This window comes from Callospermophilus lateralis, chromosome 7, assembly GCF_048772815.1.
Source record: "Callospermophilus lateralis isolate mCalLat2 chromosome 7, mCalLat2.hap1, whole genome shotgun sequence".
In the NCBI taxonomy this organism is placed as follows: Eukaryota; Metazoa; Chordata; class Mammalia; order Rodentia; family Sciuridae; genus Callospermophilus; species Callospermophilus lateralis.
Genome location: NC_135311.1, coordinates 131330754 through 131348938, shown reverse-complemented (window position 1 = coordinate 131348938; position 18185 = coordinate 131330754). Strand labels below are relative to the sequence as shown.

The 18185-nt window shown below is 43.1% G+C and overlaps 1 protein-coding gene across 7 annotated transcripts in view; it reads right to left on the bottom strand.

Annotated features, from left to right (window-relative positions):
* Window positions 1-18185, bottom strand: part of Ubr4 (ubiquitin protein ligase E3 component n-recognin 4) — a 128620-nt gene that overhangs the window by 34724 nt on the left and 75711 nt on the right. For all 7 annotated transcript variants that reach the window (XM_076861150.1, XM_076861153.1, XM_076861152.1 and 4 more), the window contains 18 exons: window positions 18036-18132; window positions 17198-17305; window positions 16635-16751; window positions 15471-15680; window positions 14048-14197; window positions 12053-12280; window positions 11335-11413; window positions 10696-10941; window positions 9888-10056; window positions 9232-9376; window positions 8404-8489; window positions 6967-7054; window positions 6513-6706; window positions 4504-4743; window positions 3965-4103; window positions 2992-3117; window positions 2765-2893; window positions 1453-1796 (listed from right to left, as the gene is read on the bottom strand). In XM_076861150.1, coding sequence (XP_076717265.1) covers window positions 1453-1796; window positions 2765-2893; window positions 2992-3117; window positions 3965-4103; window positions 4504-4743; window positions 6513-6706; window positions 6967-7054; window positions 8404-8489; window positions 9232-9376; window positions 9888-10056; window positions 10696-10941; window positions 11335-11413; window positions 12053-12280; window positions 14048-14197; window positions 15471-15680; window positions 16635-16751; window positions 17198-17305; window positions 18036-18132 — 2895 coding nt within the window. The remainder of the gene's footprint in view (window positions 1-1452; window positions 1797-2764; window positions 2894-2991; window positions 3118-3964; window positions 4104-4503; window positions 4744-6512; window positions 6707-6966; window positions 7055-8403; window positions 8490-9231; window positions 9377-9887; window positions 10057-10695; window positions 10942-11334; window positions 11414-12052; window positions 12281-14047; window positions 14198-15470; window positions 15681-16634; window positions 16752-17197; window positions 17306-18035; window positions 18133-18185) is intronic.

The window sequence follows — 18185 nt, the reverse complement described above, 5'->3', positions numbered from 1 at the left end:
ATTTTCCACTTCCTTCCCAGGGTGAGACTATAGCTTTAGCCTTATAAAACCCTGCTCTGTAATAAAAAGGGACATGTCACATTCACCTTTCCTGGGAACAGATGCTGGGTGAGGAAGAACACCAATGTCTGGGGACCACATACCAATCTGCAGGGCCCCCAGGAGCTGTCTAGTGTGTCAAGTCTCCCAAATCTAGGAGTCCACTGTCTTCTGTGTAGGACACCAGACTTTCCTCATCTTCTCCAACTGCCTCAAGTCATTTCCTACACAGCACCCACACTTCCTATCTACGTCCCTTGTAATATCTCCGTTACTACTAACATCAAGAAAAAAAAATAAAACTACACCATGCCACTCTCTTGCTTCCAAACACATTTTGAATAAAACCCTAAGTCCGTCGATGCCTCCAAAACTGTGGGGCCTGCTCCTTTGCAAACTCTGGCCCTCCTTCCCTCTTGACTGCACCCTTCTCTCCCCAGCCACAGAGGCTTCTCTGTCACTGCCCGTACTCCCTGCACAAGCCTGCATTTCAGCCTCTGCATCAGCTGCTTCCTCACCCTGCCTCAGAGGAGTCCCCAACCACCCTACCCACTACAGCAAGTCCTCCTACACCTGGGCTCACCGTCCCTGCTTTACTTTTCTTCACAATCTTTACTTTCTGACATTATATTGTATCTCTGTTTGTTTATTATAGCTTTCTCCGTTTAGGACGTAGGCCACATGAGAGTAAGTACTTTATTTACCACTCTATCCCTAGAGCCTGGCATTCAACAGATACTCAATAAATACCTGTTAAATGAGTGAATAAATAACATAGCAGATAACATTTACTAAGCACCCAGTATGTTCCAGAACTTATGCCACACAGTGAACATAAGAACATCCAGTATGTCCCAGAACTTATGCCACACAGTGGGTCTCTACTAAGTGCTCCACAACATGAGTTCTTACTCACTTGACTACTGCATCTCTCCTCCACGAGCCTGTAAGGTACTCACCCACTACTACTGTTAGTACTTTCAAAAGGCTCAGAGAAATTAAGGAATTTCCTCAAGGCACATGGCACAAAGTACCATATCCAGCGCCTCATTCTTTCTGTTCCAAAGTCTAAGCTTAAGCCCCTCCTCTCCACTGTCTTCTTGCGTGTGAGTTTCTTAGTCCAAGAAAACCACCACTTTCTCACCCTCCCTTACCAAGACCCAGAGAGTTTCCTCAGGACACATCACTAGAACCAACAAAGTATAAGCCAAATAAACAGTCTGCAAGGAAGCCTGGGTTTCAATGCTCTCTCTCTTTGCTCACCAACACCTGGATGTTTTCGCACATTTCCTCTGTGATAAACTAACCCATGTGGCAGGCAGCAGTACAATTCCTGTACCCTTTAGAGCCCCCAGAAGCACCCCAGTGATAGTAGGAATTAACAGGCCCAATAATCACGAAGCAGGGTCTAACCGAGTTAGGAGGCACATGAGCTGGCGGACTTCCTCCCGCATGGCTGCAGCCCCTCGGCGAAGATTATAATCAAAGAGTTCCCGGATAAGGCCTTGGGAGACGAGGATGTGCCTCAGGGCTGGATTGGTGGCCAGGGCCCGGAGCAGTGTGATACAATGTTCTGTGACAGCGGAGGCACAGCCATAGCACTTGGTGGAGGAAGTGTGGCCACAGCCTAGGACAGACAAGGCGCGGTACTGGCTGGCAGTGAATGTGGGCTGCACAGAGGTCCTTGATGATTTGGTGGCTGCTTCCCTTTGCTGCAGGTCATATTCCAACAACTCTTTGCGTGAAGCAAAGACTTTCTAAGAATGAAAAGACATCAAAGAAAGAAACTGACAACTAAATAAGGAGAAAGAGGAAGTAAATTGGAAAATTAGTTTTGCTTTGGTCAAAACTTAATGTGCATGATATAACTGAAGTTTCTCAACAACCATACACCATACCTGTTATATACTTTAACCCTATTTTGCAGAGGAGGAAACAAACTTACAAAGAGTGGCTTGACCAAAGTAAGGGGCAGAGTCAGAAATCAGACTCTGATCACAGGCTCTCACTCTTAACTCCCAGGAAACTGTCCTTTAAAGAAAGGTATGCAAATGTAGCAAAGACAGCACACCAGCAATTCGAGGAGTAGGCAAAAATGGGTGCTCTCTTCATATAAGACTTCATTGCTTATGGCCAGTTTCCCTCTCTCAAGGACTAGTCTAGTACATTAACAGACACATGGTCACTCTGGTCAACTGTAGCTGATGTGCCCTGACCCTCACTGTAGCCTAAATCTGGCATATCAGAAGAAGAGGGAACAGAATCCTGGCACCTTTCTTTTTTTTAAGTCAGTAACCCCTCTATTGAACAAAGAAATCAGTTGGGCACGTTGGCACATGCCTGTAATGCTGGCAACTTGGGGAGTCAGGACCTGAAATTCAAGGCTAGTCTCAGCAACTCAGAGAGACCCTGTCTTAAAATAAAAAATAAAATGGGTAGGGGATGTGGCTCAGTGGTAAAGTTCCTCTGGATTCAATCTCCAGTACCAAAACCAAAAAAACAAGGAAAAGCTAATGGCCAAGAAAACAGATAATAAACTCAGCTCTCTGACGAATGCTAGGATCTACCAGGTGAGAGGTGATGTTTGATGTGGTCGCTCTGCCTACTTCAGCAGCTGCAAGGGCAGCACCAAGAGCTTAACTGCTGGATGACAGCAACAGACTACTCTGAAGATAGTATCAATGACACTTGGACAAGACATTTGAAAGTTATTCCCATTCCCTACCTGGATGATTTTGGAGAGTTCATCAAAAGAATTCTTACAGTCACCACAGTATTCCTGAGCCAGTTGTAGGATATAACGATTAACGCTGGCTGAAGTGGAGCTGATGCCCCCTGCTGTCCCCGAGTCTTCCTGCAATCACAAGAGGGTGACTGTAAGACTTGTACATAGGGGCACTCTTCAGATCATGACCTAAAGACCTCTCTAAATGCTCTCCAGTTTGAGATTACCTGTGGCTTTTCTGGAGCTGCCTCGTTCACTTTGCAGAGTAGGTTCTCCAGCTGTGGCCGATGGCCCATCAGCTGATGATACACTCGATCAGCTTTGTCCAGAAGAGTGTTGATATTGGAAACAGCCTACTCAGAAAGTGACAGGAACTACGTGAATATTCAAAACACTCAACAACATGATGACTTTCCCTGAGTAATTCCAATTGCTAACCATTTACTAAAACATTTCCCATAAGTCAGATGCAATGTTTTAGAAAGTGTTTTTCACAATAATCCTAGAAGCTGGTATATTTTTCTTAATGATAGACAACAAAAAACAATGCCAAGGACTGGAGTTGTGGCTCAATGGCAGAGCACTTTGTCTCACACGTGTGAGACACTGGGTTGGTTCCTCAGCATCACATAGAGAGAGAGAGAGAGAGAGAGAGAGAGAGAGAGAGAGAGAGAGATAAATGAATAAAGGTGTTGTGTCTACTTACAACTAAAAAAATAAATAAATAAAAAAACAATGCTGAGAAGTAATTCAGACCAGGTCACATAAGAATTAAAAGCACAGCTAGAATGGAGCCTTGAGTCCCTGGCTCCAAGCTAAAAGCTCTGCTGTTATCCTAGCAGGTTCCCTGCTTTTCACTGCCCTTTACTACCCACAATGCTCAGGGAAAGCTGGCAGCCTTGGTGTGAAACAACCTATGCAACAAACGCAGGGTGTATCCTCTGCTTTCTTTCTGCCTGTCTAAATTTGGGCTCTAGTTTCAAGACCAACCAACACCTCTCTGAACTCCTAAGCAAACTATGAGACGGAGGCAACTTATGCCATTATTCGCTCCCACCTGAAAGCTGGTCCCTAAGCCCATTATTTACTGGGTTGAGGAAAACACGGGCTAAAGGAAAAGCACATTGCACTGTACCAGCTCTGCCCAAGTTCAAATCAAAGCCACTGCCCTGAGTCTAAGCCATGTATGTATGGCCTTACCTTCTTCCGGTCTTCTTCATTCTCAATGGGATCCACTGCACAGCAAGGTTTAGCGTAGAGCATGAAGTCAAAGCGAGCATATTTACAGAAGCCACAGGCGTTGCAGAGGAAGGGATCCTTTTCATCATAGTTGATGGATCTGAAGAACCAAAGTATTTGAGTCAGTGGGTGGCAGAGTTTGCATAGGTGCCTGAGGAGATGGACTATGCCACATCTGTACTCTGGAAACAATTACAGGAATTACCCAAGAAACAATAACAATAGGTGAGGATGATGTACCCATCCAGGTAACAAAAATGGGTAGAACTAGAAGTAAACTCAATTCCCTTCCTGGGTCCACACCCCTGCCATTAGGCAACACACACAGACACATACCACATTCTTCCGCCTCCTTTCGTTCTACTCCCAATCCATGCACCCACTGTACATACCCATAATCCTCTAAATATGGAAGGCACCAACCCTGAAATTGATTATAACAAAACAGATAATTACAAGGAAGGTGCTTGGCCCTGGCCTGGGGACAGTCACTGACTTACCTGCATTTGTGACACTGGTACACATTCTCTCCACAGTTGCCACAGACCCCTGGGTTGGCAGGGACAGAGGCACTACAGCGTGGGCACTGCAGGGTCTCTGTGGAGGCCTGATAGTTTTCATAGAAGTCCGCAAACTCGATCATTAGGTTGGAGGCCACAATGGGCAAGGGCAGGTCAATCTTCACCTCTGTCTGCCCAGGGGTCAGCTGAACTTTCTTGGCTTTGTGCCAGCGAGCAGGCCTAGAAGAGACAGTGTCAGGCAAACAGAGGGCCTGAGAGTCATTTAACCCTTTATGGTGACAGCATGGATGAGACAAAGAGAAAGACTACTCTCTATATTTTTCTAAGGCAGTTAAGTGGTAGCTCTAAAATAATTGCCAGTTAATTTAAAAAAATTTTCCACTATGTTTTCTCTATAAAAAAGGACAGATAGGGACTGGGGTTATGGCTCAGGGGTAGAGTGCTCGCCTAGCACATCCAAGGCCCTGGGTTCAATCATCAGCACCACATAATAATAAATAAAGTATTATGTCTATCTACAACCAAAAAAAAATACATATTTTTTTTAAATGGACAGATCATATAAATACTTTAAACTGTTACATACAACTTGAGATTCCAAGAAAATAATGAAAAACATTACTCCAAAGTATGCCACACAAATGTCTCAAATAATTCCAAGGGGCACAATGGTGACTGCCACCAAGTTCCCATCACAATGACTACCTTGGAAGGATACAGCTAGGCTACTTGAGAGCAGAGGCATATACCAGGATCTGGTTAGGGTCAAAACCAAGTGCTAAACCAAGTCATAAAGAGAACAGGCTTGTAGTAGTTTAGGGATGACTACAATAATATGATTAGAGTTACACGTTACTGAGTACTTACCACGTTAGGCAATGTTCCCAGCACTTTATACATATTAAGTCATTTAACCTTAAAGACCTTGAAAGTGAGAACTTGTGTTCATTTTATACTTGTGCAAATCAAAGTTTAAGTCAGTCCTCCAAAGTCACACAGCTGGGAACCAAAGCACATAATCTATCAGTAGCTGTGCTGACTCAATACAATAGAAAACCAAATCCACAGTCTCTGCAGGTGCTACCAAAATGGGCAGCAGCTGGATTCAGGTTTCCACTGTTAACACTGCTTCTCAAAGGAAGAACAGAAAACATCCTTCACACAGAGCTGCTGGCCATGTGTTGATGGGGTGCACTCACATTATTTTGCCTTTTGGAATAATAGTTAACAATTCCATTCTCCAGCACCATAAGTCTTTTCTTTCTTGTACCAGGAATCCAACCCAGAGACCATTCCAGCATCCTCACCACCCTCTTTTTTCATTTTGAAACAGTGTCTTGCTAAGTTGCTGAAGTTGCCCTTGAAAGCAACACAAGTCTTAATATGCAAATAGCAGCTACCTATGTTCTCTAATAGCAAGGAGTGACACTTCAACAGACAGAACTCTTTCTTTGTGACAGTAGACATAATAACAGCCTCAGTCCTCTTTGGACCCACATGACACATGCTCTGATCCAGATGCTGGGGCCCAGGGGTTACAAAGATTCAGAGTGGGGAGACATGGAGGATAGGCACCATGCAGAAATGAAAAGAATACACTCTTGAGAAACACTTCATGCTCTATGTGGAAAAGTATAGCTATCTTAATCTAAGAAGTGGCAATGTAGATGGTTTCCCATAAGACTAGAATCACTCTAGTTGAAATGGACATGAGATGCTAGGGGCCCTTGTTGACTTGCCTCTGGAGGCAGGCTGCTGAGGAACTTTCACAGGCCTCTAGGTTGTCACTGAACTAATTTAACAATAATCTATCAATATCTTCAAGAACTAATATTTCACTTTTGTCCCTCAGTCACCAGTGACTCAGCCATAAAGCCATAATGGCCTCTAGGGATGTGCTACTTTGTGCCCTTCCAGGAACCAAAGCCAACAACTGGTATTAAACCTTACAAACCTGCTACCCGCCCCCAAGCCTGCAAATCCCATACTTGTTTTTCAACTCCACGATGGCCTGCACAGTTCGGTTGTTATAATACAGGTTGATGGTCCGCACCATCTTGGTCCTCTTCAGGTCCCCAATTTTCACTGTCACTTTGCTAATGGTGTGACTGCCGATGAGCTTCACAACCTGCTGAGTGGTGGTATACCGCGTGTCCACTTTAATAGAAGACAGCTTGATATACTAGATACAAGGGTACACAAAAACACAGAATTAGTTCAAGGGCTAACAAGCTCCTCCTGCCTTCAACATTCATCAGCATAATCCATTCTTCACCCATGGATGAAGCTGCTACTCAGAGTAACAAATGTGGCAGGCAAGAATCTATACTGTGGGTAAACAGACACTAGAGAAGGAACATCTACACAATAACAACCAATCTCTGGAACCAAGAAACCCACCCCACTGCCACCCAGGAATAGCATGCTAACAATGTTACTTACACAAAATGGCACTTCTGGATTGTTACACACCAGGCAGGGATCACTCTCCAGGTAGTAGCCATCGAACTCCACTAAGCCAGACAAGGTGCTAAGGAAGAAACCATTTCAGCATAAGGAAAGTTCATTTTAGAAAACACTGAGCTTCACAAAGAAGCACAACAAAGCCACTATCAGCCATCCCAGAGTGAGAAAATAAGGAAAGTGAGAAAATCCCAGCAGGGTTTAGAAGCTATAGGAAAAAAATTCAACTAATTGACCTTGGATACTTTCTGTTTCTCAGTTGACATTCAGTGGAATCTCAAAATGCACTAAAACTTGCCTCAAAGAAAAGACATAATTAAATTTACCTAAATAAATAAATAAAAGAATTAAGTCATTGAATTCTATGTTTCAAATAGGTAGGGCTGGGATTGTGGCTCAGTGGTAAAGCACTTGCCTAGCACGTGTAGGGCACTGGGTTCAATCCTCAGCACATTAAAAAAATAAAGTTATATATATTTTTTAAGACTAGAAAGAATCAAACTATTTAAAAAAGTAAATTAAATAAAATAGGAAAATTTTGTGATAAATTATACCTCAAAAAAGTTGTTTAAAGAAAAAAGTTAGCTGGGTACAGTGGCGCATGCCTGCAATCCCAGCAGTTTAGGAGGCTGAGATAGGAGAATCACAAGTTCAAAGCCAGCTTCAGCAACTTCAAGGCACTAAGCAATTCAGTGAGACCCTGTCTCTAAATAAAAAACAAAATAGGGCTAGGGATGTGGCTCAGGGGTTGAGTATCCCTGAGTTCAATCCCCAGTACCAAAAAAAAAAAAAAAAAAAGGAAGAAAAAAGTCACTTTGAAGCCAGGGAAATAATAATCCATCAATTTAAGCAATGTCCTTTTTAAAAAGTCTTCTTAAAATGTAAAAAGGAAACATTTTCTGTAAACTTATTTCATTTTGCTGGATGTGGGGTGGTGCACACCTAGAATCCCAGTAACTTGGGAGACTAAGGCAGGAGGATCTCAAGTTCAAAGCCAGCCACAGCAATTAGTGAGACCTTGACTCAAAATAAAAAGTAAAAAGGGGTGAGGGTATAGCTCGGTGGTAAAGTGCACTTGGGTTCAATCCCCAGGACTAAAGAGATTAATTTTTTTTCTCTTTTATCTTATTTAGATTAAGCCCTTGAAACCAGAGACCTTCTGATATTACTCCTTACCACCATGTGAATTCAGAGATTACACTCTGAGTGTCTTACAGGGCCAAAGGTCTGAGCACATGGGAGAGTATCAGACTTTATCAACTAGGTGGGTTTGCTGTTCCACATAAAAAAGTAAATAAAGTTATATAAACCCCTGAGGAGTTTCTCAATTATATGTAAGAGTCTATCAACAGGCACATAGCTTTTCAAAATGTAACTGTGCTTCAAACAGGCAGGAAACAAAACAAAAAAGCTCACTTGTAAATGTTGGAGTTAGGGTGGTTTGTAAGAATATGGTTTTGAGTCCGCAGGATCTCCACAGCTTTCTGTGAATATTCCTTCAACTGAAACGGGATCCAGTGAAGAAACACAGTTAAAAGTCAAGTCTTACTGAAAATAATTTTCTTTTTTTGGTTTTTGGCTTTCTGGCCAAAGACAACCCTCCAAGTACCAGACTTCAGTCTCCATTCACAATCATACAAAGTTGGCCCTAATTCCCAACTGTTTCATTTCCTAACACCTCCTTTAAAAGTTTCAAAGATTAAGTGATAGGTCATCCTTCAGACGTTACAGAAAAGATAATTTTTATTCTTCTTTTTAAAAAAAATTTTTTAGTTGTCAATGGATCTTTATTTTTATTTATTTATATGCGGTTCTGAGAACTGAACCCAGTGCCTCATACATGCTAGGCAAGCGCTCTACCACTGAGCCACAACCGCAGCCCAGATAATTTTTATTCTTTTGGAAAGTCATGAAATGGTTATCAAATTATAGAAACATTTTTAGGCACAAAAATGAGCTACTTGCACCAGGAGGCCATTCTCTTTCCCAAGCAACTGCACAGGGTTGCATTTCTTCCCTTACTTGACTGACTTCTTTTGGCAGAGTCAAATTCAGATTGTACTTATGTGCTAGTGCATATTATCTACATGATATACAAACTTATTTGGCACATTTAATTAAAAATACATATCTTCAAAAGAGATTTCACATATGAACCCCCCTCTCCAATCTAGTTGGTCATAATTTTATTAAGAGAAAAAAGAAAAATAGCAAATTAGCATCTCTGACCATATTGACTATTACCTTCTTCTCTGTCTGTGGGGTTTTCAAGGAGAAATAACCCAGTAGATCCACAAACTGGGCAGCCTTACGACCATAAGCTGGGAGTTCTGGCCAGATGGACCACATTAGATCTAGAAGGAGCTCCTGCTGAGATTTGCTGGAATTTCTGTAAATAAATGATAGCTCCTGTTACCAGGTGGCACAAAATGCTGAGGCACCTTTATTTATCACCAAGGTCCATGTATTATTTCTGTAGACATATCTACTTTCTAAAAACTATGGATTAAATTTGAATGGATTAGTGGCTCTTTTGACAATCAATCCTAACAAAGGTAGCACCATCACTCAATCTTCAGTAGGTGGTCTATTCTCATCCAACCTTACTCCAAAGCCGGAAACTGAGCTTTGTTTAGCCAACAGAGTCAAGCCTGGTTGTTTTAAAAACTCTTAAAACAGGTTTATGAGCAGAAAACAATCTCTTACCTATAAAATTAGCTGAACAGCTAGAAAGCGATAGCTCAAAGAAGAAATCTTTAATGCTCAAAAGGATTCAGGCTGGTGTCAATACTGATGATTGTGACAATGAATACATGACAAAAAGCCAAGGTAGAACTATTTCATATGCACCCTGATTCCAGACGCATGCCCATTTGCCAAACCACATCTACTGGCCCTACCTGTAGATGTGAAGTGTCAGGCAGTGGGCCTGCCAGCGCACTGAGGAAGAATTAGACTCCAACAGAAAGCAACGCAGAAACTGGATCAGGGTTTCCTTATCGGCAAATTTGTTCAGCTGGTTCACCAGAGCCGTGCACAGCTGGTCCTCCTGACTGCCTGAGCTCTCACCTAGAAGATCAGGACAGGACTGAGGACTAAATAAGACAGGAAGAAGTCACCCAGGGGCCTAGGCCTGCATTATCAGAAGGAGAAGAGGGAATTCTTCCTATTTCTAAAAGTTTCAACTAGATGATTATAATTTGCAAAACAATTTTCAGTTTATTGGGGGACAGAAGGGATGGCCTGAATTGAGACTCAAAATAATGCAATGTAAACCACCTCCTTTGCTACCAATTGCTGATAACCTGTGTCAGGTCTCCAAGGATCAAGAAAAGCAGCAAGACTTAAGGGAAGGGGTCAGCCAAAAGAGCTGACCTCCACAGAGAATCCACAGTAGATTAAGCAGGATTTCACTTAATTCTGACAATCACGTCACAGGGTAGGTATTGTTACTTATTATTTCACAGGAGGGGGAAAAAAAAAGCTTGCCCTACTAAAAATGTTCAATGCACTTTGACCTTTCCCATTAGTCACTTGGTACAGGAAGGCTTACCTTCACCATAACTGAAAATGAGATAAAAAACAGATGCTAGAGAGCATTTCAGAAAACCAGAATGAAGGACTTTTCAGAATTTCAGAACAAAGTACGTGGTCCAAAAGGGAATTAAACACTTTATCCCAATAACCAAGATCAGAAGTGACTCTTACCATCTTTCTCTTTCTCTTTTTCTTCTTTCTTGCTCTTTTTAGTGGAAGACTTGGACTGTGTCGTGGCTTGTCCAGAACTGGAGGCCATGGGGGCCGAGGAAGAAGCGGTACTAGAAGACCCCGTGGAGGCTGCTAGGGCAGCGAGCACTTTGCTGCCACAGAGAGCACAAGAGAGCAACTGCAGTAGCACCGGGGACACCCCCTCATCCACCAGGAAGCTCACTTGGAGGAGGAAGTACAGGACAGCTGTAAGCAGAGGGGTGGTGGTCAGACACAGAAGAATGGGAAGACTGTGCCACACAGCCATAGCTGCCCTTCTCCCACCAGCTTTCTTCTCTAAGAAGACAACTAGACCCAGCCTCCACTCCTTTGAACAGAGGTTTCTCCAAACTTCTCTACTCCTCTTTAGCTTCACTGCCACAATCTCAGATACTCCTACTCTGTGCTCCCACAGACCCCAAATCTTGACAATCAGTCCTTATGACTCTTAAGTTTTTACTTTCTTTTTTGCTAGGCAGTTTTGTCTCTATATCTTCTTACAGCTCTAGCATCCAGTTCAGTGCTTATTAGCACAAAGCAGCCTCAATAGTTCATTCCTTCTAGAACTGTCTATCAACCACAAAAAGCAGCTTTGCTTACAGTCGTCTTTGATGCAGAATTTCTGCCAATTGATGGTTCGCTGGGCAGCAATTTCAGCACAGGCTTTCAGGTGCTCCATCTGAAAAGGAAACCATTCACAGGTAATGAGCAGCTCCACCAACGGCCCAAATAAGCCCACACCTGCTGTCTTTAGTGACTGTCACCTAGCTTGAGACTGCAAAGTGACAATGGTCTTTTGTGTAGGGTTGCTAGTGAACCTGGGAGCAGAGCCCACAACAACTGGAGTAGTAGGAGGCTCCCTCTGTTCTGTTTCCCACCACATGGAGCGGGGCTTTGTTTTCAGGGAACCTTCAGGCTACTCATAAGGCAAAAGCAAGGTAGGCCACGCGCTGAGAAACTATAATCCAGTTCACCATTTTTCTTGCTACAAACACAAAACACTAGATGAGCAAGCTAGGAGTTATTAAGATTGAAGCTATTCTTTCTAGATGCTCAAAAGCAAAAGGTTCTATTTAGTCCCCTAAGTCCAAACAGTTTCTTTTCAGGCAGTAATACATCATATACCTTAACCCTCCATCACTTTACAGACCCTGAAGCCAACTACACAAGATACAGCATGCATTCAGGTGTTACAATCTACATGGAGCAACTCTAGCCAGGCTTAAAATCTAAATGTTTAAAAGCTCTGTACTGATCTATCCAATTACCTACTAGTCTCATCACACACCCTTACCCTACAATTTCCCAGCCCTCGTACCAGACTGATGAGCGTGTCATACTGCAAGGCGGAGCCTGAGCTGGCTGTAACCACACTTGCCCGGAGGAATATCCCCTGCTCCTCTAGTAGCTTCTTGATTCCACGCACATGGGAGTCTAGAGTGTGCAAATCCCGGAGTTGGCGATATTTCTCTTTTGATCCACAGATGAAGAGCAGAAGTTTGCGGACTTGGCGGCGCACAAATGGAGTCTGCTGGATCATTAGATACTTGAGGGGATAAACATGACAGGGTCAGTATCTCTGGGACTGTATCTGTACAATCTTGACTCTAAAACCCTGAATATTAATGAACTGTAATTAAAAAAAGGTAAGCAATCCAAGCCAAGGCACAGCTGTCCAATCCACAACCCAATCCACAGGGACTGGTTCCAGGAACCCCCCCCACCCCAATACCCAAGCCTACAGATAGATGCTCAAGTAAAATGGTATAGTATTTTTATAGAACCTATGCACATCCTCCATGTATTTTAAGTAATTGTTACTTATTACATCCAATACAATGTAAATGTTTTATTTCTGCCAATTAATGGTTATATTGAATATGAATAGATGTTATATTATATTATTTATAATGACAAGAAAAAATCCATAAGTGTTCAGTACAGACACAATTTTTTTAAATGGATATTTTTGATGAGGCACAGTGGCACATGCCTATAATCTCAGTGCCTCAGGAGGCTGAGGCAGGAAGATTCAGAGTTCAAAGCCAGCCTCAGCAACTTAGGAAGGTCCTAAGCAACTTAGCAAGACCCTGTCTCAAAATAAAAAATAAAAGGGGCAGGGGATGGGGCTCTGTGGTTAAGCATCCCTGAGTTTAATACCTGGTATCAAAAAACAAAACAGAACAAAATAAACATGTATTTTTGGTCCAGCTGGTTAAATGTATAGACATGTGGATACCAAGGGCCAACTGTATTTCCTTTCAGCCACGTCAGCCTCTGATGAACTTAAGTATCCCTCAAAGGGAACAGGAGAAAGAAAAGCACAGAAAGAAATAATTTAAAAGGAAAAAAAAGAATCATAATATTAATTTTTCTCTTCCTTCCTCAAGTACTTGAGATATTTTGCACGGAAGCTGGCAGTTTCACGCTGCCCATAAATACCTAGAAGGAAAAAAGCATTCTGAATCACTTTTCCAGGTAAAAGAGCTAGGAAAGAGGCTGAGGTGGTGCAGCTACACAACTCAAAATGGGCGTCTGAGATTCTTCTTCCCAGAGTTGATATCAGGTTTGCCATCTGGTTAAGCTTCCGTCTCTGTACTTCAACCCCACCCACCTTACTCCACTGTGGTGCCCAGGTCTGAATCACATCACCTGTGCTGCCCCTTTGCCAGTCAGCTCCCTCAAAGGTTCTACCAATAGAGAGCACTGGAGGGAAAGGCGGCAAGGGGCTAACACCTCTGCAGTCCTACCGACAGCCTCACACAGGATGGCTGTCAGCTCTAAACAGCAGTTTCTTTGAGTGCTCCCTGAATCTTCACATCACATCCCCTCAGAGCTCAGAGGGTACCAGCAGCAGTACCCACTCCTCAAAGAGCTGCTGCTCAGATCTATGGGCTTCTCTTCTTCATTCCAGGGCTGCTGGTAGCTATCCGTATTACCACAGTGTCCCATTTATGTCTTTTTTGGTTCTCACATAGGCATTTAACCAAGATCCTACACTGAAATCTCTAAAGATAACTAGAGTGCTTCTTGTTTCTCTGACAGAGCCTGAATGAGTGAAGCTACTCATCACTGTCCATGTGAGGGAAGTTAAACATATACAATCAAAAACTAGTGCTGATGGCTTGCTGGGATACGCAGCTTCCACAGTCTGGCTAAATGGCAGGTTCCAGAGGGGCCAGATCATGACCTAAATGAATGGGAAGCTCCACTAGAAAAACACTGGGTGACGGTTAGGAAGAAAACAGGCCAACAAGGTGACAGCAGATGTGTCTGCTTCTAGACTGGCACACTGCAGGGGACCTTTACTCACCTCCGAGAGAAAGTAGAACCACGAGTGATCAAAGACAGGAGGTGGGATTCGAGAATTGGTGTCAGCAATCTTTTTGATTTGGTACGGAAGCCTTAGTACCATCTCTGTGAGAAGTTGAGTATAGGCCTCAAACACGTCAGCAGCATGGCCCTAGGAGAACATGAACATGAGAACCAGTGCTTGCCACTTTTCCACGGCCATGATCAGGAAAGGGCTAGGTATTGCTCACTAGGCATTCTACATGCTGATTGGTAAAGGGCACTTTTCAAAGCTACAACCATTATTGATAGACAAGTTAGTTCACAAACTCAGAAAGCCCTAGGACAACTTTAATACAAAGTTACAGTGGCGACACCTCAAAGCTCTTTGATGATGGCCTGGCATTTCCTTCTGTGAATTGAGACACTGCATCAAGTGTATTCAGCTTACACAAAAGTTAGAGCTAGATTTGCAAAATTTTGAAAAAAAAAAAAAAGGAGCAGTTAAAGATTTTCTATCTCTCTACAAGAGATGTATCACATTCCCTAGAACCAAAACTTTCTATTATAACATCAAATACTTCAATAAACCAAGCAGGCCAGAATCACTCAGTCAAGCTTCCTGGGTTCGTATCACACAAACAGGCAGAGGTACTGAGAGATTTGAGGATGACAGGAATAATAGCTATCTTACAAACTGTGCAGTCCCAAAGGAAGGATCTTACAGAAGTCTGGGAGTACAATATGTCCCATATTCAATCCCCAGTTTCTTACTGGCTCTATACTACGCACTGGAGATAAAACCTGATAGCAGAAAAGTTTTCCAAGGATCCAATGCTTAAGGTGGATGCTGAAGTAGGACTAGGAATTCGCTAAATGGAAGAAGAAATGATCACAGGAAAAGAATTTCAGAAGGCACAACACGCACAAAATCAACATGCCACATTTAGGGAAACACAAAGCCTGGCAGGGCTGCCTATAGGGTGTGCTGTAGGTGATAAAGCTAGAGAATTAAGGAGGTGGCTGGATCCACAATGGACTTTTTGACCTAGGTTAGAACACTCAGCGGGAACTCTTCTTGGACTCTTCCATCAGAAAGCCCATGGTAACTAGCATGTTCAAGAGCTTCTTGTGACAGGACAGCAAAGGGCCATCTGACATATACCAGGACATGACCCACAGCAGTTGGCACTACCTTGTACACGTCTCATCTTTTTCTAAGGAGCTTCATGTGGAATGAGATGACTGATTTCATTTAGTTCCTCTGATTCCTATAGGCAGGAATCAGAATGCCAGGAGTGAGGAAGCAGTCATTTATTAAATTCTGCTGAGATTAAACAGCACCAGGGAACCTGGTTCCCTCTTGCAGCAGCTCATTCTAAACTCACTGAGAGTACAAAGCAGAGTGCTTGGGAGGAGAGCTAGGAGTGCTCCTTGGACCTCACCTTCACATACTGGCGGAGAAAAAACGGGCTCATATCTGGTGGGGAGGAAGTCGTATGTGGTTTCAGCAACTGGCTAGTAGCCACGGGCTCCTCATCATTCTGTTGGCTCTTCCAATACTCCAGCAGTGACTTGAGCACATGCAGGCAATAGTCCACAGCCCCTGAGCTCAGCAGGGCTGCTGCTGTGGCACTGGAGATGAGGGAAGATGACTGGAAGGGAGAAAATACACATACAGAAAGCAAGAATGTCTTATAAAAGCTGTATAAACCAACTGAGTGCTAAGGGGTAGGAAACGCACTCTCAGCAGTCTTAAAATCAGCTGCTAAGGAAGTGAGCTCATTAGTCTCTTGCAGTAAAAGTGTCCCAACTAGCTCAAAGATTTCCCCCAACTCTTTGGAACAACCACACATAAGAGAAAATGAATACAGGTGCTCAGCCTATCCTCTCTACACACATGTGCCAGAGGCCAGGGAGGTGAGGACTAGAATAACCATTCCTCCTGGAGTAAGAGGAAACAACCTCCTGGTTTTCTTTTTCCTTGGGCAACAAGGAAAGAGAGAACTTTCCATACAAGTTCTTATCACAGCAACCTCACCCTCCCAGTAGGGGTGCTTCCATAGAGCCAGTTTCCAAAGAAGACGGTGGTGAGTGATCACATGCATAAAAAAGTAGGAGAAAAGCTACTGTAAATAAGACCATTAGGAGAGCCTTGCAAATCCCAGCAAACCCCACAGCCCATAAGCTCATTAAGATTGGATGCAGTTCAGCCTCAATTTCTACCTTCTCCGCTTTGTGCTAATCTCCTTTCACCACACACACTTCGCTTTCTTTCTGCTTTATTACCATACCTTATAGCAACAGACACTAGGGGAATCCTCTTAGCCACTCTGTGCCTTGCAGAACAGGCCCTTGCTTTTCAATAATAGAACTTCCAAACCCTTTAACCCCTCCATTGGAGGAATTATTGGCAAACACCAGAGCTTGGAAGGGATTCTGAAAAAGGTGGAGGTTCTGTTCTTGAAGAGGTAATAGCTTAGACTCTTACTCCCCTCAGGTAACAATAACCTTATTCTAAAAGAGGAGTATCACCTCTGCCCTCAGCATGCACCAACTGGACAATCCTCTTACCTTTCTCTAAATTCATAAGCTAAAAGCAAAAATACCTCACATATAGATGACTTGGATCCGGATTTGGTGCGAGACATGAAGACACTAAGGAGTCGCATCACTACTAGGTGGACTTCATTCAGGGGACTGCGCTCATTCTTCTTGGAGACATCCTGAAGGGAAAAGCAGAAGCCCAGAAGCCTGCACTTACTTACAGCTTGAGGTAGCCTCTGAATAAAAGTCCCTTATCCCATCAGCCCTAGTCTTTCTTGGGTGGAATCAAAAAACCAAGTTCCAGGGTCCCTGAGGGATCAAAAGCCTGCTACACTCAGAAAGCTACAGTAAGACACAAATACCTAATTAGATGTTTTCATCTCAATGAGTTACAAAAGGTTCATGAGGGTGGGAACTTTGTCTGGTTCATCATTTGTGCTCAATATATTAAAGTATGCCTGGGCTAGTATAAGCCCTGAACCCACAGAGTCAATCAATAGAAGGGGAGCTGTCAGTGAATGGTCACCCTCAGAAGCCAAGTGAAGCTCCTCCAGAGGAATGAGAACCAGAGGAAGGATCTTAGTCAATTTCTGCTTCTTACTTGGTATGCTGCTCCAATTTTTACCTTTTTATCCATGCCTAGTTCAGCAATAAGCTGAGAGAGTAGGTTGTCCAGGGCACCCTTGTCTTTCTCATCTTCTCCATCCAGATCCGTAGTGAGCATTAGAATGACCTAGAAAGCAAAGAGAAAGAAAACATGAAAGCCAATTTCCTAAGGAACAGTTACTCTAAATATAGGCATCTCTAAAGAAATCCTAATCCTACTTCCTGTTGACCATAACTGTAATGCACTGAAGCGTTTCCATATTCCAAGTTTTCTAAAGTTTAAGTGTCCAGAGTCGTTAAGAATCATATTTTTGGGGCTGGGGCTGGGGCTCAGTGGTAGAGCACTTGCCTGGCGCGTGTAAGGCACTGGGTTCAATCCTCAGCACCACATAAAAATAAATAAATAAAATAAAGGTATTGTGTCCATCTACAACTAAAAAAAAAAAAAAATTAAAGGTTTTGTAAAATGTGAACAAATTAATTGACTAACCTATATTATATCCATCCAAAGATGATTAAAATAAGACAGTGTGCTGAGCCAAGAATTGTAGAACAATTTGCCTCCAAGGAAGACAGCTAGTGGAAAAATAGCAACCAGACCACATTTTAATACTTAGAGACAACAGAGTAAGAGTCTCAAGAGTAAGCCTCTGCTCCTGGCTCAGTCCAAAACTAGAGTGATGACCTTGGGCATTTTAAAAGGATTCTCTAACCCTTAGCCTTCTCATCTAAAAATGAAGGGCTGTGGCTTATTCTCCATCCTCTGTCACCTGTGGCTTTTGGTCCTCTGGAAGACATGATCTCTGTTTAGGACATTTCCACTGTAATATAGTAGACCCAGGAGAAGCAAGGGATACCTGCATGTACGGGATGGCCCGGACACCTCCAACATTCCGTAGCTGGGGCAAGGTCTGCAATAATCTCTCCAGCAGCATTAGACGTACCATGTGCAGCCTAAAAGAACAAGAGAAATACAAGAAACATGAGTTAGCACACAAGAGAACCAG